Below are 18,190 nucleotides of genomic sequence, written 5' to 3' on the forward strand. Positions count from 1 at the left end.
CTGCATCTGTTGGATTTTCAGATAGCACAGCAAAATAAACTGCAAATGGCAGGCTGTTTACTTAAGTACGTAGTTTCTGTCTTCAGAGTTTAAATGGTGATACGTGACACACTCTTAATTTCATCCACAAACTTTACTTTTGAGACTTTATCTGCAAGTAGCCTTTCTTATGAAGAGTATCTATTAGGGCAACTTTCTATTTTTTTGGAATATTTTATGTTTTCTGTGTTTCTTCAAAAACTATTTGCAGGTCTTTTATAATCATTGTTTATGACCATTACAGAAGTGATTGTAGCTGTTGTGGAATCTTTCGACTGATTTTCTTGTTTTTGAGAGTTTAAATTATTTTTGTGATTTCTGTAGTGTTTGGTAGCATATCTTCCTCTTCCTTCTCACAAAAATCTGAAAATCCTAATTTATGAGTTGGATCTGGGCAGTTTAACAGTTCATCAAACTATTTTGCAAGTATTTCAAAATTTTCAGTGTTTATTTTTGAAAGTCTGACAAAAATCTCTGGAATAATTTTTAAGTATTCTTGCATTTTAACAACTCGTGAATTTTCAGATGAAATTTTGATTTTTCTATGTTATCAAAGATGTTTCTTTTCTTTGTTGTTTTAATTGCACATAATGTTCAGTGTTTCCAGAACTTTCCAGTTATTCCTGATATTTCTTTTACTGCTTTTCCACTTTCTTGATTCCAGTATATTGTATTTTTATTTCCAGCTAACTCGTTGTTGTTGTTGTTGTTGTTGTTCCTTCTGTATTAATATTCTTCAATTTATTCCTTGATAAATCTGTTTGTGAAGAATTTTAAATAATGTAGGATTGAAGGTAATGACTGAATGACTCTGCTATTAGGTATATTCCTAAATTATTATTTGCATTCTTGCAGAACTTGCAATCTCTTTTATTAATTTCTGTTATCTTCTTGGGTTTTTACCCAGTAAAAGTTTCATTTTAATTTTAGACAAATAGTAATTGGAACCACTTCCAACTACTTAGACATTCGTAATTTATTTAGTATTTCTTAAGAAATGACCACATAGTTGCTTCTTGTTATTGATATATGTATTTTTATCATTTTAATAAAAATAATATTACAAGATCAACTTTGTTTCTGTAGCTTCAGCGTCGGCATGAACAAATGAGGAAAACTTATGAACAGCAAGTGAAAGAACTTGAGGAGAAAAGACGAGAATTTGAAAAGGAGAAACAAATGTGGGAGCAGACAAACAATGTGTCTTTGGAGGATCTCAGGAGGAGAAGTCTGGAGGCCAACTCAAAGGAGTAAGTTCAAATAAGTAAATTCAATTTTCTACTTGTTCCAGTTGTCATTAACTTTGAAAAGTACTGTTGTTACATACTAAATGTAACTTTGCTTATCACTGTGCTATTCACAAAGCACTGTATTGTGCAATCATCTCTCTCCAGAAATTTTTTAAAGTGTTTATTAACAATTCTGTTAACAATTCCAGTATTTGTATTACAGGATGTATACGCGGACAAGGAAAAAAAATTCCCAAATTTTTCCCGGATTTCACAGTTAAAAATACACTTTCTCATGGATGAAAACACACTTTCTCCATGTTAGTAAGTGACAGTATATTTTCCCTCAGAACCGTAAAACTTATATTCTTTGAATGGTTATGCTTTAATGCACGGGAGTAGAATTTCCCAGCACTTTAGAAAACGAAACTCGGGGAAGAAATCTCCTTTTGGGGAGATTTTTGATGTGCAGCAACATGTATGCTGCATATTTTCATATTACGAAAGTATAAATTCGAATTCCACCAAACACTGCATGTTACTTTTCGAACCATTGTAATCGAGATTGCGATGGGCGTTTGTAAGCCAGTCATAGCTCATGTCACGTGATCCTGCCAGCCAGTGATAGCGGATATTCAGACCATAGGACACGTGATGCAGTCAGCTAATAACAGCATCCTTGTTAAGTAGTGTGGAAACACAAACAGGAAAAGTTAATGTTTTAAATTAATATACATAGTGTTGCTACAAGAAAAGCAAAGCTTTCACCTATAATATTGGTCTCTAAGGTTAATAAGCTGTAAGAGAAGCTAAGCTTTGACATATAATGTTGATATCCTTAGCACTTGTTACACTTAAAGATATATCACACAAATGTGCCAGTAAAAATTTTAGCAGAGTCCAGTGACATGTCCTCCAAGTTTTCCACAAATAAATTAGCTACCACAGAGGAGAGAGAGCTTCCCATATCACTACATCAATTTGCTCATAATGACGACATGAATGCTTGATCTGGGCTCGAAATACTTCTAAGTGGCTCGTCATCAAACGCTATACGATTTAAGAAATTCATCGTATATTCTCGCACATAGTTCAACTTGCGTAAAAGGAAATTTACTTTGAAAGTAATGCTTTTCAAACCACCATTCGCAATATTTTCCCATGACCTGTTAGAAATAGCTTCGTTTCAGTAGTCATCAGAGAGCGCCAGATAACAGGCACTACTGTGCTTTGGCAGCTGCTATGATGCAGGAAGCCCTTATCTTTGTACGCGTAAAACATTAAGGGGGAACGTTGATGAACTTGACCAAAAATGTCCATTTTCGATTAATTTTTATTTATTAGTACAACTCGTGGACAATAAGTTCCCAAAGTTTCAATGTTGAAATCGCATCTGAAGTGCCTGAAAATTAATTAAAAGTGTGATGCGGCCTCCCTCTATGCCCACATTTTGAAGCACCACTTCAATACCAGCTCAGTGAACAACGATTCTGTGTATTACTTTCAACCAAACATGTGTAGGATACATGTAGAAGGCTGTGGTACATACTCTTTGGTTTTATAGATCATCTTTGACTCTGTTCCATATCTTATAATCAATAACAAACTAGCTGCATAGTTTTTGATGAGCCAATTCTTTTTTTGACTTGTGATACTGACTGAGATTTACACAATTGTTCGATTCTTTCTTCATTCAGTTATGCCACGATCACAAAGAGTGTATAAAAAACTGGATAAACTGCATTTGAATAAGTTCGTGAATGGAAGACGTGAGAAATGACGACAAACTAAAAATGAAGCTACGTCCAAAGTAAGAACATCTACTGAAAATATGAACTCATCTCCTAGCAGCTCCAAGCGAAAAATTGGTGAGGTGAATGACGCGTACTACAGTGATGAATCTCGGTACACTGGATTTAGATTAATTGACCTTGAATTATTGACTGCAGCAGTGAAATTTTCTTGGCTTTGTAAGATGTGTGGTAGTGATAACATTCAGATTATAGATGATGGCAAGGGAGTAGGCCTGGCAGCCAATCTGCATATTGTGTGCAAAAAATGCGATACTGATAGCTCATTCAAAACTTTTAAATGTAGAAATTGGTACTATGAAGGTAATATGAGGTTTACCTATGGACTGAGGTGCATTGGAGTTGGGAGAGAAGGGGGAAATTTCTTGTGTGGAATAATGAATATGCCAGCGCCATGTCTGAGATTTCCACAAATAAATTGTACTGGAAAACATAATTTCTGGTGTGTGTGAGGACAGTATGATAGCAGCTACAGTAGAAGCTATTGCAGACAATGACCCGTTAGATGAGAACGATTTTGGTCATGTTAGAACAGATCTTGTTGTCTCATAAGTATTGACACAGGGAAGGTACTAGATGTTCAAGTTATGAGCAAATTCCGCCACAACTGTGCACTTAGTGGAAACTGTGCACTTAGTGGAAAATGTGAAGAAGATGTAAAAGGACATAACTGCAGCAAAACATTTTCTGGTGCTAGTGGTGGAATGGAAGGAGCTGGTATGCAAATTATTTTTTAAGAGATCTGTCAAGGAACGTGGTGTCAGATATGTGAAATACCTTGGGGATGGTGGCTCCAGTGCATTCAAGTATGTGAATGAGAGCAAACCTTATGGAGAACTTTCAATTGAGAAACTTGAATGCATAGGTCACATCTAGAAGAGAATGGGATGAAGATTGAGGAAACTTGTCAGTGACATGAAGGGCAAAAAGTTGGAAGATGGAGAGGGCATTGGTGGACAACAACAGACTCACAAAGAAGATGATAGACTCTCTTCAAGTGTATTATGGCAGGGCTATCAGACAGAACCTATCCAGGTAAATGACATGAAAAGTGCAGTATGGGCTACATATTTCCATTTGTTGTCAACAGATGAACACCCTATTTGTAATCTGTGCCACGTTAGCTGGTGTAAATATCTACAAGCTTGGAGGGATAACAACTCCTATATTCACAAGGAGAGGCTTCCAAATTGTATCCTGGATCTTTTGAAGCCCACTTACAAGTTTCTGGCCGATCCTGCACTTCTCAAAAAGTGTGTTCATGGCAAAACCCAAAATCCAAATGAGTCTCTGAATTCACTCATATGGAAACAATGCCCTAAAAACACATTTGCATCTGCTACAGTTGTCAGAATTGCAATTTATGATGCAGTTATTGTATTTAATTATGGGAATGTTGGGAGGATGAAGGTATCAGAAAGAATGGGCTTCAAGATAGGAAATTTTACTCAAGACATCCTGAGAAAAATAGATTTACAGCATGTCTCTGAATGGGTCTACCATCCTCTTTGTTCCACAGATATGTAACTGCTTCATTATGCGCCTTGTAAGCACCTGCTAGGATCAAGACACCGATAAAGCACTTCAGGTCAATGTCATCTACTGGTTTCCATTTACTACCGTAAACAAGACTACCCTCTTTGTTAGTCCACTTTAAAATTACATCAACAATGTTTCTCCTAAGAAACAACTGAAAAGCTGATTCTATGGAGTCTACATTTTTCACTGCGAATTTTGTTGGACCTGGCTTTACTCGCATTATCTCTCTTCTCTTCCACAAGCTCTTCTCAACTTGTGTTTGTGCCACAATTCTTCTTTGTTTTTAGACCTACACAAAATAAAAAAATAAAAAATACAAAGGGTATATCTTGGCGCTAGACCCTAATTCACATTTACAAAAATACAATGTGTACTTACACATAACAGTCAGAAATATGTGTTATGTCCTGTTCAGGATGGACATCTGCGCTGTCCGTATTTTCTTCTGAACTTCCGTCTGATTGAGGAATATTCTCTTCTAAGACGTCAATTTCCCCATCGCTGCATGAGACATCAGAAACTATATCGCTGATATCACTATTTGATTCTCCAGATAGAGGATTAACTTGCAGTAATATTTCAAGCACTTCGTCTTCGGAAAGGTGACGAGACAGTTTCCGCTAAATGCAACACACAATAGTAGTCTCCACTTGTATGGAACAAATAACTGTCTGCTTATAAAGTATTGATAACAATCACGTTACAACAACATTTACAAGAATAAAAAAAAAAGGAAATACAGCAACAGTTAGGGATTCAATGCAGCATTATTGGGTAGTAATACCGCAAGAGAGAAATGGGATTGCATTTAACCCCAATGGTACTCAGTGGTTCTCTCCTGATTTTCTGCAAAACTATTTTCAAAAAGTTTATCAATATATTACGAACCCATTACTTAATTCAGGAAAAGTCAGAATTTTTCGTAATTTTTAGGAATGGGAAATAAGGTATATTTTACAGAAAATTACGGTCTGGGGCCATTACAGACCCCACGGTATTAGGAGGGTTAAAGGCTTTGCATAAAATTCAGGAAATGAAATGCAATGGATATGTCATACCTTGTACATGGGGAAATAAAGGTGAATCACAAAAGTTGCTGGAAGTAACTGACTCGACTTGTAAATAGAATTGAACACAACGGTGCAGATTCTCAAATGTTGCTGTCAGAACCTCTGGCATCACTGCCTGGTTTTCACGGATGATATTCTCTTGCAAATCTTCTAAGTTGTGTGATTTGTTCCTACAGACATTGCCTTGTAGGTCAATCTAGAGGATAAAGTCAGGTGGTGTTAAATCAGGTGACCTTGGGGCAACAGTCCTTTCAAAATCATGCTGCCAAGGAAAAGCGATTCAATCTTAGCCAGGTTCACTCAAGACATATGGCATGTGCCACCATCCTGTTCGTACCAGCCAAGGGTAAGTTCATCGTCCAGCTGGTTCACAAATTCTCGAAACATTTTGATGTAAACTGCACTTGTCACAGTAGACTTATAAAAAGTTGGTCCGATGATGTGATATTGCACAGAACACGCCAATCTTTTGTGAATGCAGGGGTTGCTCGACCAGTGCATGTGGATTTCATTACACCACAAACATTTATTCTGAGAGTTTACACAGCCAGAGAGGTGGAACCATGCCTCATCAATGAACCATGTGTACTTCGATATTCCTGGCCTCTGAGCAGTAAATCGCTGAAACCAACTGCACAGTGTAATGTGTTTTGTTTTTATCATTGTCATTCAGTCCCTGAAGAACTGTAAATGTGTATGGATACATGCCAGCTGTGATGTATTCTGTGACATTCAACCTAGATTTTGCAGGACAGGCCAACAATCCTTGTTTCATGTCAGTCACTTTTTCTTCCTATAATGGCAGCCATCCTCCATTGTGAAGATCCAACACCATTCCACCACTCTCCATCTTGTTCACTAACTTTTTTATACAGCATTTAGACGGTAACGGTACATGCTGGTCACCAAATCGTTCAGGAAACCTCTGTCCTGTCTTAATGGAACCAGTTATCCAATACTGTTTCACAAGAAACACGCATTCTTCGACAGAATAGTGATAAGTTGTCACTAAACACTGAGCACTGAGCTCCAGTCAGTGGACTTGCATTCGGGAGGACGACGGTTCAATCCCACGTCCGACCATCCTGATTTAGGTTTTCCGTGATTTCCCTAAATCGCTCCAGGCAAGTGCCAGGATGGTTCCTTTGAAAGGGCAGGGCCATGTTCCTTCCCGTCCTTCCCTAATCCAAAGAGACCGATGACCTCGCTGTCTGGTCTCCTTCCCCAAACAGCCCAACCCTGAGCTCCAGTCACAACAACACGTGGAAACACTGTAGCGTCAGATGACGTTGCAGAGTGCAGTATTGCCATGTCAAACGTCACAAATTATGTGGTGCAATTTCAGCGGAATTACTACATGTTTGTGGGGCCTTTTTCGAGTGGGACATCCTGTATAAGATACTGTATTGTTGCTGAAGTTGAAAAGTCATCGATGTTGTTGTTCATTGTACACTATCTTCTTTTTCTTCTTGAGTTTGACTCTGCAACAATGAGAACTTATTTTTGCTGGGTTTATGTAATAATTACGAAACACCATTTTCTGATTGTTTTACTCCAAACATAATTTAATTCACAAACTGAAATAAAGAAATCTGCATTTGGCTGGACAGTGCAAACCATCCTCCTCTTACAACGAGCTGACTGGGAATGACCTCAAACTACTGAACTAGGCATCTTGACAATTGTGATGTGAAAAGACTCCGATTGAACTGGTTACACAACTTCTTTATTCAAAGTTAAAAGTTTTTATTATTTTACAATATTTTACTTTTTACGAAAGATTTTTTTTTTATCTATGAATATGAAGTTGGGTGTAAAACTCACTCATTTACATGTTTTGCGTAACGTTGATTTGATTGCTTCTCACAGCTTGGATGCATAGTTTCATTAAATTTATGAATTTTGTAACTTGATATAAATAAATCACAATTTACAGATTTATTCCACAAATTTTAGTAGCAGCTTTTCCCTTCTAGGTACATTCCCATAGTGATGATCATTACTACACTAATAAACCTCTATTAGTTCTTGAAATTCAAAAAGCTGATTTGAACAGTTACTCTGTAAGAAATGCACAGAACTCCAGATCTCTATCACTAACACCAGTGCATTGTAAAATTAAGAATTGAGAAACATGAGCTGTGCAGTCATAAAATAAATTTTTCAATGACCAAACAATGTCTCTGAATGAGTCAAGATAGATTCTGCAAGAATTAGTTGTGTTGAACTCTGCTTCTTGTTCTTGTTCACAAGACCACGAAGGCCCTAAATAACTGGAGCCCAAACTGGTAGCATTTTTCTTGATTTCAAAGAAACAGTACTACTTTAAACTGCTGCCTACTTATGGGCTATCAAAGTAGTTATTAAATTAGTTTGAAGACTTCTTGAGAAACTGAACTTCTTACTTATGTGAGGAGAGACATAAAAATGGTTCTCTGTTGCTGTATTTCAGAGATTCTCCACAATTTCTATAGGAATGTTACAGGGAATTTGTTTTGTGAGTATAGCCTTATGCTTCAAGTTATGTTGGCTGTTGACCATTTAATTTTTTAATTGCCCAACACAGGCACTGTTAACAACTGTTCAGTAGCTCAGTTCTGACTTCATGGGCTGCAGGGTCACAGTGGGGATAGGATTTTCTGTTTCACGTTCTGTAATTTACTACAAAGTTTTTAAATGAATGTGGATTGGTTCCATTTTAATGTTACCATACATTTTACTGCAGGAGCATTGCTTCAACTGTATCGCTGTCATACAAAACAGTAAAATTATTGGTATGTATGTTACCTACAGAAGAGACAGAACATTCTACCGTTCTAGCTGCCATTGTGCAGGTTAAAATATACTCATTATTTTGTTTTTATTACTGCACATTTTTGCATGGAAGTCATTTCCAAATGTTTATATCATATAACCCACCAGAATGAATGGGCTATAGTCAACTCTCATAGTGGTAAAAAAAAAAAAAAAAAAAATGTTGGCTAGACCTAACAATTAAATACATGACAAAAGTGTGTCCAGAATGGCATTGATTTAACATACCACTTGGGAGTGATTATTGCATAGTGCTAACTATATCGAAAAGAAAGTAATAAAATTATGAGACAGAACTCCAGGAGGCAAAATTCTTAATACTGGCAAAAATATGTACATAAAAATACACGGGGAAGGGGGATAGATTGGACAAGGGGCAGGTGAGAAGGACCCTACTGTAGTTCGGACAAGAGTGACTTTGAATCCCACCGTCCTGCCGTAGGTAGGTCACTTTCACAGTGGGGCCTCGTGTGTCTGCTCCTCCTTGTTTTAACTTTTCTGAAGAAAGAACCAATAGTTCTGAAAACTAGAATAGTATCTTTCACTTTTGTGAGGATCTAATGGCAGTACTGTGTTAGGAATTTTACTTCCTGAAAGTGTATCTCATAATTTTATTGGACATAGTATCAGATCTCATTGTGGCAGCACTAAATTAATAAAACCGAGAGATGGCAGCACTAAGTTACTAAAACCAAGAGAATGTGTAAATGACAGATTTTCTGTTGTTAATTTCCACATTGTCTGTTTGTATAAAACTGAATAAAACACATTTTCTCATTCCATCCGTGTCTTGCCTTTATTTTTCTGAAAGGCATCATCAGTGATTAAATACATTGAAAAGCCAAGGAAACTAGTATACCTGCCTAACATCATGTAGGGCCCCCATGAGCTCGCAGAAGTGCCACAACACGATGTGGCATGGACTCAACTGAAGTAGTGCTGGAGGGAATTGACACCATGAATCCTGCAGGGCTGTCCATAAATCTGTAAGGGTATGAGGGGGTGGAGATCTCTTCTGAACAGCACATTCCAAGGCATCCCAGATATTCTCAATAATGTTCATGTCTGGGGAGTTTAGTGGCCAGCGGAAGTGTTTAAACTCAAAAGAGTGTACCTGTAGCCACTTCGTAGCAATTCTGGATGTGTGGGGTGTTGCATTGTCCTGCTGGCATTGCCCAAGTCTGTTGGAATGCACAATGGATATGAATGGATGCAGGTGATCAGACAGAAAGCTAACATACCTGTCATCCGTAAAGCTTTGTGTCGTGCAGTCATCGAAGGTACACTAGTGGGACTTCAGCTCCAAAAGCCCATATCGGTGATGTTTTGTTTCACACCCTGACACTTGTTTATGGCCCCCCATTGAAATCTGAATCAATTTGTGGGAGGGTTGAACTTCTGTCACGTTGAACAATTCTCTTCAGTCGTTGTTGTTCCCATTCTTGCAGGATCTTTTTCTGGCTGCAGCAATGTTGGAGATTTGTTGTTTTACCGGATTCCAGCTATTCACGGTACACAAATAGTCATATGTGAATATCCACACTTCATCGCTACCTTGGAGATGCTGTGTCCCAATGCTCGTGCGCCGACAACAACACCATGTTCAGACTCGCTTAAATCTTGATAACCTGGCATTGTAGCAGCAATAATTGATCTAACAACTACGCCAGACGCTTCTTGTCTTATATAGGCATTGCTGAACACATCACCATATTCTGCCTGTTTACATATCTCTGTATTTGAATACACGTGCCTATGCCAGTTTCTTTGGCAATTCAGTGTATATACCGGGTGATCAAAAAGTCAGTATAAATTTGAAGACTTAATAAACCACTGAATAATGTAGATAGAGAGGTAAAAATTGACACACATACTTGGAATGACATGGGGTTTTATTAGAACAAAAACAAAGTTCGCAAAATGTCCGACAGATAGTGCTGGACAGCAAAACGTCAGTGACTGCATATGACAATCGTGTATAAAAGGAGCTGTAATGAGAGAGAGAATCAGATGCGCCAGCAGTCACAGCATGATGACGATACCAGAAAAGGCGCTTTTAGTGAAGCTGTATTATCTGAATGGGGAATACGCTAGTTCAGCGTTAAGATACTATCGCCATAGGAAGGGGATTCGAACGGGTAAAGGTCCGTTGACAATTGCAGCTGTGGCGAGAATGATTTCGAAGTTCAAAGCCGTGGGTTGTTTAGACGATAGACCCTGTAGTGGCCGACCGAGCACAAGGCGTAATGTTGCTGAGACAGTTCAGGAAGAAATGGAGATTAGCAGGTTCGTCTATGCACGGGGAAGTCAGCACTCGTGCAGTCGCATGTCGCACTGGCATTCCATACACTACTGTTTGGTTGGCACTGAGGCGTACCCTCCAATGCTATCCGTACAAAATCCATCGGCATCATGAACTGTTACCTGGCAATTTAGTGAAGCAGAGAGCATTTGCCATGTGGACGTCTCAAAAGATGGCGGAAGATGACAATTGGTTGAGTAACGTGTTGTGGACCGACGAAGCTCATTTCACTCTCCGAGGGTCTGTCAGCGTCCACAACTGCAGAATTTGGGCTACCGAAAATCCTAGAACTGTCGTGGAAACTCCATAGCACGACGAGAAAGTCACGGTATGTATTGGATTTACCACATCTACCGTTATCGAGCATTTTTTCTTCGAGGAAATGAGTGATTCTGGTTTTATAACTGCTACCGTGACGGGTGAGAGGTACACCGATGTGTTACAGAATCGCATCATCCCCAGCCTGGCTGATAAACACCTGCCGGAACGTATGATGTTTATGCGGGATGGTGCTCCACTCCATATTGCTAGACGCGTGAAAGATCTCTTGCGTGCGTCGTTTGGTGATGATCATGTGCTCAGCCGCCGCTTTCGTCATGCTTGGCCTCCCAGGTCCTCAGACCTCAGTCTGTGCGATTATTGGCTTTGGGGTTACCTGAAGTCGCAAGTGTATCGTGATTGACCGATATCTCTAAGGATGCTGAAAGACAACATCCGACGCCAGTGCCTCATTATAACTCCGGACATGCTTTACAGTGCTGTTCACAACATTATTCCTCAACTATAGCTATTGTTGAGGAATGATGGTGGACATATTGAGCATTTCCTGTAAAGAACATCATCTTTCCTTTGTCTTACTTTGTTATGCTAATTATTGCTATTCTGATCAGATGAAGCGCCATCTGTCGGACATTTTTTGAACTTTTGTATATTTTTGGTTCTAATAAAACCCCATGTCATTCCAAGCATGTGTGTCAATTTGTACCTCTCTATCTACATTATTCCGTGATTTATTCAGTTTTCAAATTTATACTGACTTTTTGATCACCCGGTACTATCTATATGTATACTTTTTTTTCATGTTGGACTGGTAACTGATGTTGCCTTTTAGAATATGAATGTGAAACACACATGGAATAGGAAAGTTAGTTGTATGTAGGAAGAACTAACAAGAAAATCAGCAACATATTACATGCGACTGAGGATTACAGAACAGTAAAAGCTGAAGAGGACTTAAACAATGGAAGCTCCAGGTTGGAATACGAAAAGGGTAAATTGCTACTTGCCATAAAGATGACCTGTTGAGTTACAGACACTATGTTAAGACTGTTGTTACACATTACAGTTTTCGGCCAAAGCTTTCTTCAGCAAAGAAAAACCACAACAAACTCCCACAAGCAAGCAGGTCATGTACACATGACTGCTACCACCAGCAGCTCCTTTAGCTGAAGAAGGCATTGGCCGAAAGCTATAATATGTAACAGTCTTTTCATTCTACCTGTCTGCAACTAACCAGGTCATCTTTATAGTGAGCAGTTATCTATCCTTTCTCTAATATTGTTAAAGTTGACTTATTCATAAACATGGAAATGCATAGACCAAGAATAATGAATTGTCTTGGATTCACTGTAAGTCTCAGTGTTGTTGTTGTTGTTGTGTGTACAGTGTTATACAGTAGTTAAGTTTTGTTAGTGAGCGAGTGAGTGTTAGCGACTAATAAAACCACAGTGGAACAAGTCTATTCCGCATTATTTAATTTGCAGTTAAAATTTGAGCACAATTTTTTTGCTTGTACTTCTTTGTAATTTCTTCCTCTTCTGCAGCTCATCAAGTTCTCTGAGCTCGGATATTTGATATATGGATGAACTTACTCATTCATATGAGACCTCAACATCAGTTTCTTCTGAGACACTGATGCAAGATCTTTTTTAGAAAAAGTACATAATGTGATACTATATACAAGAACCAAGTCCAAACGTGAAAGACGTATGTTTTTGGAGTAGGGGTTGTCATGGTATATAACACAGCACACGATGAATGTATAAACATCCTAAACTAGGCATATAAAACTGCCAGTTCAGAATTTTGTTTCTTTTGATATAAAAGTGACACCCTTTTGTGGAAACGCTTACCAGTTACTCATTTGTAATCAGGTGATTTGGAAGTTTAAATATAAGTGTGTGCTGGTGAGACTATCCTTGTTATTTATAAATGTGGAGGATTTCATAAAACTGCAGCTGGTTCTATCTTTCTGTATTAAATACAGCCATGTGTTGTTTGCACAATTCAAATATATGTGGGAGACTTCTCTACTATAACACTGACACATTAGCAGCAAATCATGACATAGAAGCCATTGTTGAAATAATGAACACTTGATTTCTGTTAATAATTTCCATTAAGCAAAAATGTAAATTTATTAGGCAGATAATTGACTAAAACATATTGCTAATTAGAGTTTTGTATGAGCTAGATCCATTTAAGATAGAAAAAGCTTTAAGATAGTAACATATTCAAAAGCAATTTTATTTTCTAGCTACTTCTTCACAAATGTATTGAAGTTTCTTAAAATCTCAGATGCTTTGTATTAAAAAAGTTGTAAATTTTTTCGTAAAGTGTTGTGTTGCTTTTAATATGTATGTTGTGTTCTGTTCTGTACATCAAGTGATGGTGTGCTTTAATTGTGTGTACATGTGCAGTTCATTAAACTATGATTTGTAGGCACATATTTGTATAGTTACACATCAAATGACGGCACACACACTAAAATGACTACACAACTTATCACAGGCACATTACACAGTTTTTTTCTTATGGAAATATTATTAGATGGTTTAATGCTGCAATATGAAATATGTAAAGAGCAGTGTGAAGCACCATACTAGCTCATATGTTGGCAATATCTCATGTTCTTTTTACATTGCAATTTCATTGATATTGCTTTAATGACATGGGTTCACCTAGAGAAATATTATTGTGTAACATATTTATCACAGATCACTTCAGAGTAAGTTAATTTCTGTAAATTTATGTAGCTGAGATAAAAGATAGTCATTTTGCGGCAACCTCAAGAATTCAATAAAAACTGCTGTTAAACTTCGCAGATAAATTAAAACAAGCCTGAAGTTAAATAATTGATTAAAATGCAAACATTGTAAGTTATTTCTGTAGCTCTTTGTTTTTGATATTGGTAGTATTCAAGCAAAATGTTGTGGCCGTGCAAATGGCTGCTGACAATTGTAGGTTTGTGCTCTATTGTACATTCTGATACTCTGAAAAAATTAAGTCATCAGTTTCCTAACAAGCAGGGATGCTAAAGATACATAAATAAAGGTTTTAAGATCAAATAAACACATATATTTAACCAAAATGCAATGTATGTACACTTACAATGTGTCTCGTGTCCATCCTCATCCAAGATCAAGACCAGAGTAGTTAATTATATACAGTCATTCGACTGTTTCACAGTTATTAATATTTTTCACATAGAACAAAGAATAATACACACCTTAGAGCGATGTTGTTGTAAATACAGTTATGTTGAATGATAAATGTTTTTTCTGTACATTTTTACGTATGTCTTTCAAGAATCACAAAAGTCTTAATTCATTGCACTGCGTAATTCCAAATGAATAAATATTGTTCTCCCCAGGGCAACCAGTAGAGTGTTCATAATAGAAATTTAATTATTTGATGTCATTTATAAATAAAGATTAAATAAAAGCAAGCAATGTAGTTGTGTTCATCATGAAGAATAGACAGCCCCCATCTCCCTGTCTGCCTTCCATTGCCCACCTCTTTTTCACACTGTTGATGGTCACTTGCTACCATCTATCCTGTGAATATCCAGTCTAAATTCAGCAAGACATTAGCACTTTTATTTAAAATTCTTATAGTGTCTAACATTATTTTTATGATAAATAACACAAAAACTATTACAGTAATTTAGGAATGTTATAGGCTCCGAGAATTCCTTGGAAAGTCAACTTTACAAATTCCCCAGGGATTTGTGACTCCTCACCTTCTGACAAAAGAAAATGTCACATTCCGCAGTGGAACTCAAATGTCAAACTGACATTTCGAGCTTCACTGTGCCATTTCATTATATTCATAATGGAAAGAACTTTATTTTTCTTTCACAGTATGTTTTGGTATACAAGCAGATATTGATACTTTGTATTTGTTACAGGACAATGGATGGAAAAGACAAAAATAAAAAGAAGAAAGGATTGTTCTAGTATTACAAGAACTAGCTACAGTCAGTGCTGGTTTCGTTCATCACTTGTTTAAGGTTGTTGTAAAGCAGAAAAAAGATTCACTGTTTATTTATTTATACGTTGTCAGTGTGCATATTTTACCATTTACGTTCTGTGGTAATTTGTAAGAAATTCCTTAAGCTGCCTTTCCTTTGTACAGTGTTTAATGCATGGCCACAACCTATCAGATAAAACTTTTATTTCTTCTATGATCTCATTTTACCTTCTTGCTTACTGTACAAACTACTTTATTTTCATAAAGAACAGTGCCAGTTAAAGCAATTTTTTTATCTCATTATCTTACAGAACAGGTGTACATATATCTGTTGCGATAAGACCATGAATGCCTGCATTAATAAAATAGCTATAGATTCAAATTTAGTAAACTTTCAGACATTCACTGGCATTTAGGTTATCAAAAATAATAATATTATGCATAATAAAGTGCAAAATTTCTAAAAGTGAAACAAGTGAGACTGAACAGTAATGCTACAGTTACATATTTGTAGTTCCTTTGTATATGAGGAATATATCCTTTCCTAGATGAAGGCATTAGTAATTTTCAAGTACCTCTTCAGTAAATACACAATTTTATAAATTGGTCTAGTACTGGTATATAAATACCCTTTGGAGCAGTGAGACTGTAAGTATATCTGAATTTCCTACAACAGATAAGCTTCATAAGCAGTGCTCCATGTTGGAAATACAGATTAAACTTTCTAGGAGATGAATGGGTGGGTTATGATCGATACTTCCTTATACTCTCACAAACATTTTAAATGTTTCGAACAGCCAACAAACTTAAGTGTCCCACTACATTATTTTAAAAAAAACACGCTTCAGATTTCAGGTAATTGACGGGGAAACAGAGCCTTCAGGCCCTTTTGAGGCATTCAGAAAATGTTTAGTATCTTTGTGGCTGTTCGACATATACATTAAAATCGTACATTGTGGTTCCATTGTGACCACATCAAGATAGATCAAAGTAGTTCTTAACGGACTGCAGAATCTATTCTCAGCCTTCCACCCAAAGAACGAGAAAATCCCTTCAGCTCTGTATGTTGCACATACTGAAACATTAGACCTTGGCTGGTATGATTCCTAATAATTGTAGCTGAATTCAAGAAAATTGCAGATGTAGGCCTTCTATAGTATCATTTTTTCTGAGTTCATTAATGAATATGTTTCTTGAGAACATTTCCAGTTGCATATTTTACAGAAATATCCATACCAGATTTGGCTGTTGTCACAGTTCTGTAGCAAGCATAATCACATAAACAGTCAGTTGACTGCATAATTGGTTGAGTACCACTGTGGACACTGTATAGATAAGTGCCTCACCTGAATCGGTGATACTGTTTCACATCTTCATTGTGGTTTCTTCCAAGGAAACAGTGTTTCCTTATTCAGTACACACCTTTTTTGGCCACTGACTGTAACTATTTTGTTTTCACTGTTGCGTGGAATTTGTCTCCTCAAGAAGAAAATAGTGCTATATATAAATCTCTTACCTCCGGTGTCATATTATGGTAGATACATACTGACATTTTGTACTTCACCCTTCTAAAGGCTAACCATCGCTTACACTCTCCTTATTTATGAAACTATAAGAAACGCTACCTTTAGAGCATTCAATAAGTATGGAATATTGTATTAGTATTTCACTGATTCTTGCCCATCTCCTCCCCCGTCTTTTTCCCTTTTTTTGAGAAATATTTAATATTTTACAATGTTATAAAGTCTTTGCAATTCTAATGTCAAATGAGAAAAGGGCCTATAGTGTTCTATAATTGTGTGCCTCTTCATAAATATTTTCTGGAATAAATAGAAATACTTCTCTTTTCTTATTAGTTATTGCTCTAAATGAGAACTTTAAACAAATTTATCTGTTCATATTAGTCATTGCTTTGATTTGCACTGTTCTGTAATTTTCTTGTGCCAGTGTATATTAAAATATGTACAAATTTGCTGTTGTCCATGTTGGCTCATAAGAATTCAAACTACTGTCCAATCGACAATTTTGTAATTAGAAGTCAGTTCTGTGTCAGGCAGGAAATAATTTACAACTACTCTTGTATTTGCTTTCATTTTGTACATCCTGAGTACAAATTTTCAAGCCAATTGTAATATTACCTTTTATGGAAATAAAACCATGGTTCTAATTTTAAATGTTGTGTGGTTTGCAGGTTGCAGATATTCTGTGCCAAATGTTTCTCTGTGTCCAGTAATTAGAACATTTTCCCACATGTCTAATGAGAACTGCTTTGTATGTCTCAGTCTGTGTCAAAGTGATAAATGTGGTTCAAAGCTTTTGGGACTTATTTACACCGTTGTGTGTTCCATTTGTGACAATGTGTGGACCCATGAATAAGCTACGAATTTCGATTTAGTTTAGGTGGCAATAGCTGAGACAAAATATTTTCGCCCATTCCCTTTTTAATGGAATATTGTTATTCCGCATGAAGTTTTATATAGTAAGAAATAGGATTTTTATGAGACTATGTATAAATTACAAGATTGCATATATTACTTTCACATCACCATTAATATGCTTTGTATTGTAATTTAACTGTAGAATCACAAAATTATATTATAATATATAAAAACGAAATGTATCAATAAATGATATTATTTTTCATCATTTGCAACAATAATTTGATTGTGCCCTTGTTTCATTATTTAATGTTCGTGTGATAACTCCTTCCCCCCCACTTAAAAATAACAACATGGCATTGTCATCTATTTTACAGCCTCTTTATACCTAATTTATGTATGGTTTTTAATTTGGCACTTGTATTTTATTTTGACACCTTTCATTTGAATAGATAAAGTTGGCTTTGGTGTTCAATAACTTCCTTGTGTAAATGAAATACCGTACCACAAAGACCCTGAACTGAATGAAGCACATAATGATACACAGAAAGTTAAATACAAAATTACAGATGGAAATAATGCTACCCTGATCCATAACCACTCAAAACTCGTAGGCTGATTAAAACTTGCCCCAAGACATGAATATGTCTTGCTCACTGCCATACCAATTGTGCTGATTATAATTGAGGTCAGGTGATCTGAAAGTCACAAACAATGATTTGTGATGTTGTTTATTAAAGTTAATTAGCATTATTAT

At 36.6% G+C, this 18,190-nt stretch overlaps 1 protein-coding gene across 1 annotated transcript in view; it reads left to right on the forward strand.

Moving 5' to 3' along the window:
• The window catches only part of LOC126485157 (protein peanut), a 164,058-nt gene extending 146,344 nt beyond the window's left edge, over positions 1-17,714 (forward strand). The window contains exons 7-8 of the mRNA XM_050108828.1: positions 1,126-1,289; positions 14,994-17,714. Of these exons, the coding sequence (XP_049964785.1) occupies positions 1,126-1,289; positions 14,994-15,042 (213 nt within the window). The 3' untranslated portion in view covers positions 15,043-17,714. The remainder of the gene's footprint in view (positions 1-1,125; positions 1,290-14,993) is intronic.
• Positions 17,715-18,190: the final 476 nt, after the last annotated feature.

Source organism: Schistocerca serialis, chromosome 6 (genome assembly GCF_023864345.2).
Source record: "Schistocerca serialis cubense isolate TAMUIC-IGC-003099 chromosome 6, iqSchSeri2.2, whole genome shotgun sequence".
NCBI lineage: Eukaryota > Metazoa > Arthropoda > Insecta > Orthoptera > Acrididae > Schistocerca > Schistocerca serialis.